This window comes from Nestor notabilis, unplaced genomic scaffold, assembly GCF_000696875.1.
Source record: "Nestor notabilis isolate BGI_N333 unplaced genomic scaffold, ASM69687v1 scaffold15033, whole genome shotgun sequence".
Lineage (NCBI taxonomy): Eukaryota > Metazoa > Chordata > Aves > Psittaciformes > Psittacidae > Nestor > Nestor notabilis.
Genome location: NW_009922615.1, coordinates 44,481 through 52,037, shown reverse-complemented (window position 1 = coordinate 52,037; position 7,557 = coordinate 44,481). Strand labels below are relative to the sequence as shown.

General features: G+C 37.1%; 1 protein-coding gene across 1 annotated transcript in view; it reads left to right on the top strand.

Moving 5' to 3' along the window:
• Nucleotides 1-3,536: 3,536 nt before the first annotated feature.
• EPB41L2 (erythrocyte membrane protein band 4.1-like 2) overlaps nt 3,537-7,557 on the top strand; it is a 45,776-nt gene continuing 41,755 nt past the window's right edge. The window contains exons 1-2 of the mRNA XM_010011722.1: nt 3,537-4,004; nt 5,325-5,537. Coding sequence (XP_010010024.1) covers nt 3,537-4,004; nt 5,325-5,537 — 681 coding nt within the window. The remainder of the gene's footprint in view (nt 4,005-5,324; nt 5,538-7,557) is intronic.

Below are 7,557 nucleotides of genomic sequence, written 5' to 3'. Positions count from 1 at the left end.
CTGTTTCAAATAGTGACTTCACTGTCTAGGTAAAAGGATGATTGTAAGTGTAGTTATCATTAACTCTGGGGCTGCTAAGCACTGTGACACACCTGGAATTCTCTGGAAACTGTATTTGATAGACATAGGACCCTTTGGGAAGACACCCTTTTGTGCCATTTCTGCTCTTGGAGAATAAGCTTAGATGCTATGTGAATATGTGTATATACTTAGGCAGACACATGTTCATGTACACATGTAACTAATTTTTTTTGTCATGGAGTAATTCACTGTCTGGCTCTGAAGTTGTATTTATTACAATATGTTACGTTACTACTCCTGTGAAAGTGTTCAGTTACTTGTTGTAAGTTGGGAATTACACTTGAAATTGGAGTATTGGTGTTAAAAGTTCCGCCTTTGAAATGTGCTCCTGATTTTTAGAACTATTATGGCACCATCTGCTGACCAATGTACAGACTGGCAATGGCAGTTTGCTCACCTGGTTACCTCCTTGCAAATAAACTTCCAGTTTAGGAGGCAGTTGGACCAGAATCTTAAGGAAAAAGGGTGATTTTTTAGTTGTTTTATATTTGGGAAAAATATTTTTAGCAGGAGATATTATTGCAGTGGCAACAGTTTGAATCATAATGTACCTTTTAGTTCTCTAGTCATCTGGATTATTGCATCAGGCTCCTCCATGAATTACAAAGCTTTATAAGAAGTAAGTTTTGGGTGTCTTTGACAATATGTGGCATAGGATTGTTTGTGGTAGTCTCTTGGTCAATGCATTACCTTCTAAGCCTACAAAGAAGGGCTGCGATGGCATGAGATCAGTTCAGGCCCCAGCTCTGGTGTATTGTCACAGCGTGGGAAATTGATGGGCTCTGACAGGCTTCTGCCCTGTGGCTACTGCTGAGGCTCGCAAAAAAGCAGTCTGCAGTCTGTCTCTTCAGTGCAGGGAAGGGCATGTAGACCTGATATCCTGTCTCTCAAGGGATGTGTAGTTCTAGTGCCGAAATGAAACTCTAGAAAAAAGAAATCATGTCAAACTCGTGGTAAAGAAGGTAGATATTTTGGGAAGTTTGGGAAGACTATCTCTTACACTTTTGGTCATTACCCTTGTTCAGTAAATTCGTCTATCTCTTAAGAGCTCATTCAGAGACTACTGGGAGTGTAAAGAAATCTACAGGCTTAACAAAGACATGTGTTTTATAGGTTTTCCTCTCTATTTGTAACCTTTTTCCCCCTGGAAAAGCACTGAAGCTGGACGCTTGTAGGAAATACAGCTTGTGGAAGAAATCACCTCCTGCTGTGGGCATCAAATGGAGGCTTTAAATGAACATGGACAGACCTATTCAGACAGGAGCTGTAACAAGTTTCCCTTGCCTCTGCAGGGTAACGCCAAGTTCTCCTTTTAACTATACCTTCGATTATGAAACCTGGACACTTGGAGATGCAGAACCTTTCTTGTTTCACACTGAGCAAGTTTGTACCACCTACTGCTGTCCTGTCTAGATTTAATCAGTTAAGATGTGTAACTTTGTATCCTCAGTTCCTTTTATTGTTAGAACAATACCATAGGGACGTATTTACATAGTGATTTATTTTGCTTAGTTCTAAGGAATTCTCTAGAGATGCCTCCTATTTGACTGTATAAGCAAAATATGATCTTAATTTTAGGAGTGGGGTACAATGAATTTTTATTAGTGCATACGTGCATTTGTGCATATTTTGGACAGTAAAAAAACCATGCAGGGAATGCAGTGATTTTTCTTTCCTGTAGCTTCTTTGAAGATTTGTTTATCATGTTCTCTAAAATTTTTCAAGCTACTTTCTGAGGAGAAATTGGTTCACTCTTAGAGATGCATGAGGAAAAAAAATCATCACCATGTCTGTTAATAATGAAATCTCCATTTTGACTTTATTAAGCGGAGTGGATTGCTAATCTCTGATCAGCAGAAGTTTGGATTTTTCTCTTAGGGAAAGTTGATTCTAGCTCTCTCTATATTGTTCACTTTGATAATAATTTTTTACATTATTAAGATTGATACCTACCTTTAGGAAAGAACAGCTGCAATTTGATGTATATGAAGGTGACAGCAAAATGGAATTTGACTGGTAGGTGCTTTAAAACTAGCATACTAATACGTGGCTTTAAATAGCAAATTCACTGGAAACCTGCTCTTCAGAGGCCTATTATCTCTGAGATAAATAATACTTACTTAAATATTAATACTCTGTCACAACAAGCTTTATTTATAGTATTAAAACTTGAAGGGTTTTATAAAAAGTGAAAGAAATTACTACATAACTAATATTTAAGCTTGACGTGTATTCAGAAGTCTCTATTGCAGCAGTAAAGATACTAACTTTTCCTTCAGTTTCCCCAATTGGCAAATGTTTTGTTTTAAACAGTGACGTTTAAAGTAAAAAACAAGGAAATGCTCGCAACTTGTAGTTACTTTTGGTCTCGAGGTCCATGCTTAATATGAGTTTGCCTGTAGATGGTTCAAGGCTCCCATGTCTAAGCTTCTTACTAAGTTAACTGTCAAGTTTGTTCCCATTGGCTCAGTATTGTTTGTCTCCTTTGCCAGAAGGGCATATCACTTGTATATTTAGGCATCTATTAGCTTCCTTTTTTTTTTTTCTTTTTCCCCCCCTTTTATTCTTTATCTTCTTTTTAATTTTTATTTTATTTCTTTCTCCTTGGGAATGGCTTAGTCTAACTTTGTCTGACTACTTATCAATATGCCTTGGAAAACTGGAGGCAAAGTGTTGCTGCTGCCTTGTGATCTGAACTAGTTTCCAGTTGGCTTGAGGTACAGTTTGAAGTCTTGTGCAAGTTAACTGCATCAAGCTTGAATTAGATTACTCCTTGACTTTTTTTTGGGCAGGTGTGAGGGCAGCAGCTTTTGCATTCATCAGGAGTCCTGAACTAATAGCCTCCTGATTCTAATGGTAGGCACTGATGACAATTGTTTATAATAAAAATCGTCCATTGTTTTTTTTATAAATGTGATTGTAAATAACTTGCTAAGCTTCAGGCCGGCCAGCCAGACCATCAGTTTAAAACTTAATTGTTTTAAGAAGGTTGTAAATAAGTACCAGTGACAACTAATGGAATCTAACCATCTTAAACTTTGTTTGTTGGACCCTAGTGTGCGTATTTTTGTTGGCTCACTTCAATAAATTGGAAAAAATAATTACTAAGTTCTCAAAGTAATGCAGCAAAATACAGTGCCACACAGCTAACAGAATTTGTTTATTCTAGTCAATGTTTTTTTCAAGAAATATCAGTAATGTTAAGATAAAGGGGAAGGAAACTATTGGTAGATCTGTCTAGAGTAGTACTTTTGAAAATCTTTGTGCAGAGCACTGTTTTAGCTTACTGCTTTTACTTGAGTAGAGAATTTGAAAAGAAGTATTTCTTTAACCAAATAATTTTACTTTAGGAACTCTTGTAGGTTATTACTGCAAATAATTTTAGAGTCAGTAAAAGTAGTGATGCTACATAACAACTATTTTTATTGTTACTTCTTTTAGAGTTAGTTGTGACAATGACAACTGAAGTTGGCTCAGAGACTGAAGTAAAGAAAGATTCTGATCAGCTGGGACCAGACAAAGCCAAGGACAAGCCTGAAGAAGCATCAGAGACTTCAGAAAATCAAAAGTCCAAGGAAACATCCTCTGAAGAAGTTAAAGATTCTTCCTCTGTCCCAGCACCAACTAGCCAAAGTAGTCCAAGTAGCCAGAAGAAGGAAAAAACTTCACCTGAAAGCAAGGGTATTTCTCGTTTCCTTCCCCCCTGGCTTAAGAAACAAAAATCCTACACTTTGGCAGAGCCCAAAGATGAGACCAAGAAGAGGACCACAGGGGAACAAATAGCTGAAGAAAGTGAATGCCAGACACAGGAGGGGGTGTCTCAGCCAAAAAAGAGCTTAGAAGTATTAGTGGCTGAAAATCAGCAAAATGCTAAAGCAGATGACAAAGAAGAAAACCATTCCGTTAGTAGTGCTGAAACACAGGTATGTGTGGGAAGGCTAACAGATGATTTGAAGCCATTTTTATGAAATCTGATTCACGAGTTCTGTAATTCATGTAAAGCTTTGTTAGATCATACTGGGGAAAAAAATGACAGCTACTGTCTGCCTTTTTTAAAACAGTTGGGTTGATATGAGTGGCATAGCTGGTTTTAAAGGTTTCTACTCTGTGGCAGACCGTTTTTCACTCCAGTAAATACAAAAAACCCTCACACTTTGGCAAAGGAACATTTAACTGCAGCATTGTGGTAGAAGTGAGCGGGGATCAGAGGAGAAGCTTCTTAAATCAGCCTTGTCTCTGAAGCTATTGGATCGCACAAATACTTCCTTAGTGACTTAATCACAACAAATAGCAAACAGATTATCTCTGAGTCCTTATAATCTCAATTTTTGTTATCCTTTACCTAGAAACCATGCTTGTGGTCATCTCCTCACCGATTCATTCTAAGAGGTTGGTGATAAGTTCCAAGCCAAACTCCACCTTCTGCAGCACTCCAGCGTCTTGCTTTTTGGAAAGTTGTGTGTTAGTTCTTAACACTCAAATCTCACTTTCTAAGGTGGTGAAGGTGATTGAGGGCAGAGAGAGTCTTTCATATGAGGAGGGGCTGAGAAAGCTGACACTGTTCAGCCTGGAGAAGAGAAGGGTCAAGGAGAATCTCACCAATGTGCATAAATACCTGAAGTGAGGGAATGAAAAGGAGCCAGGCTTGTATCAGTGGTGTGCAGTTCAGGGACAAAAGGCAAGGGATACGAATTAAAACCATGAAATTCCATCGCAAATCACAAAAAAGTCTCTTTTACTCTGATGGTGAGTCCATCACTGAAACAGGTTGCCCAGAAAGTCTCCATCCGTGAAGATACTCAAAACCCAACTGGGTATGGTCCTGGGCGAACTGCTGTAGGTGGATCTCAAGGGGCCCTAGGGCTATTGGACTAGATGATCTCAAAGACATTCCTTCCTACCTCATACTGTCATTCGGTGTAACCTGACTTTTCTAATCACTTGGTTTTTAGTTTTGTGTAAGTCCTGGAGCTTAGATTTGTTTCTGTTAGGGAAAAAAAGCCAATAAGACATTAAAAATATTACCTCATTTTAAAGAAAATAAAATGCCAAACCCCAAAACCAGGAAAGGACCTTCTGTGGTTTGAGAGCTAGACTATCTGGTCCCCAAAGGAAGACCTTAATGCTTACACTGGTTATTTTTCTTCCAGTATGTGCATAACTTAAATGAAAGTTTTATGAACAAATTAAAAATACCCACCTTCCTGAGTTGCAGTTATTTTTTTTAACTGCTTTTTGTATAGCCTGCCAAAGAAGATGGAAAAGAAACAAAAATAGAGCAAGTTGCAGAAGAAAAGGCAGAAAAACCAGAAGGAAAAGAAAAAAAGGAGACAAAAGAAGTGCAGACAGCTGAAACTAAACCAGAAAACATTCCTCAGAAGTCTCCCAAGAAAATCAAAACTGTGCAGTGTAAAGTGATGCTTCTGGATGGCACGGAATACAGCTGTGACCTAGAGGTAAGAGATCGAGTTTCTATAAAGAGAGCTCTTTTTTTGCAGAGAAGAAGAAAATTTGCTTTCTTTGCACTGATAGTTTAACAAACACATTTTTGTATATTTAGAGAGGCCGTTACAGTGTTACATTCACATTGCTATGTGTCATGGCTTAAACCTGCAGGCAGCTACTCCCCACTCAGCCACTCACTCACTCACCCCCTCTGCACTCAGTGGAATGGGGGAGAGAATCAGAAGAATAAACAGTAATATTCATGAAATGAAGACAGTTTTAATAGGACAGAAAAGGAAAGGGAAATAATAATAGTGATCAAAGAATTTGAATATATAAAAGAAATGATTCACAATGCAATTGCTCTCTACCTGATACCGCTTTGCATTTACAACTGAAAAATTCTATTTTGCTGTATTTTAAGTCTATCATGATTCAGTTAAGTTGGTTGGCAGGAAATAAGTTTGATTGTTTGTAATAAATGAGAATTCTCTGTAAGAAAAGAAGCAAAATTAACTAAGGAGGGGGACAAAGTGGTATAGAAGCAGCTTGTTTTATATGTTCACTGGAATCATTTATGAGACATGAGCAGTGCTTACTGCAATTTTATAGATGAATTCATGTTCTTAAATACATGTAGAACTCTTTATGCTCTATTACTTTACTAAAATATTAGTAATTACTTTACTAAAATATTAAAGTCTCAGTTGCTTCAGCTGGTATTTGAAATACCAGTTCATGGTATCTGCAGTGGATCCTAGTAGATCACTTTCTGATACTGATCTTTTCTTTAGTATCCCTTTAGTAATATTTAGTGTTCGGGTAAATGTTTTAGTTCTGCTTTTACAAAGTAATAGAAATTATACAACATTTAAAAAGGAAATGAACAAAAACTCCGCATCTAAGCACAAAGTGCAAAACCCAGTTTACCTTGGTTGACTTTCTAGTAATGCAGTTTTTAGTTTGGAGCAATTTCCATGGCTGAGACATTCTTGATGCCTCTTCCAGTGTTTACTGTGCACTGTAGATGAACTTCATCATATTTTATTTATGTTAGAGGCAATTCTTTAAATATACTTGCTCATAAGGAATTAAAACTGAAAAATACATTGTTTACATTGCTGTTACTTTACAGACAGCTTTTGGTATGAACTCTGTCTTTTTCTAACTGCTATCTTAAACTTTCACAATAAACCAGGACAAAATCTGAGATAATACACTATTTCTTGGGGTCTCTTCTGTTTGAGTTACGATCATGTTCATTTTTTTTTCTTGTAGAACTGCATCAGTTTATGCTTATATAACTTAGAAGGAGTGTGAAAGAAAACAATTTGTTAAATTTTGTCATTGTTCATTCTTATTGCATATATAAGTCCGTAGCTGGGAAAGGGCATAAAAGGAGATAAAGCCATGATTGAATAGCTTCAGTATCAGCACATGGATCAATGCTTGCACTAACAAGCTGATAGGATTATCAGCAGTAACTAAATACTGAAACTTTTGTGGCCAATTAGTAGATACAATACTATACAATTAATTTGTAACAGGTGTAACCATAATGCAAGAGGATTTGATATTTAAATTCAGATATTGTATACCATAGATTCACCAGAATCTTAATAGTTAATCTTGAAGTGGATAATGCCTTGTTTGTTTTCAAAATAAAGAAAAAAAAAAAGGTACGGATGCACTGCTCTTACTCTATAAGCTGTTCTAGTAAGAAAAACTTCACTTTTCCAGCTTAGAATCATAGAATCGACTAGGTTGGAAAAGATTGGAAAGTCTCAGCTTTAGCAAGGCTTTTGACACTTACGCATAATTGTTCTAGACAAATTACTTACGGGCTAGGTAAGTGGGAAGTCATGAGGACCGGAACCTGGCTCAACTGTTGGGTTCCCAAGGTTGCAGACAGCAGCCTGAGGTCCAGCTGGAGACTGGCCACTAATGCTATATTAAAGGCATTGATTCCAAGGCAATTAATGATGTGGATGAGGGCCTGAAGTATATCTTCTAGGTATGTCAATGATAAAA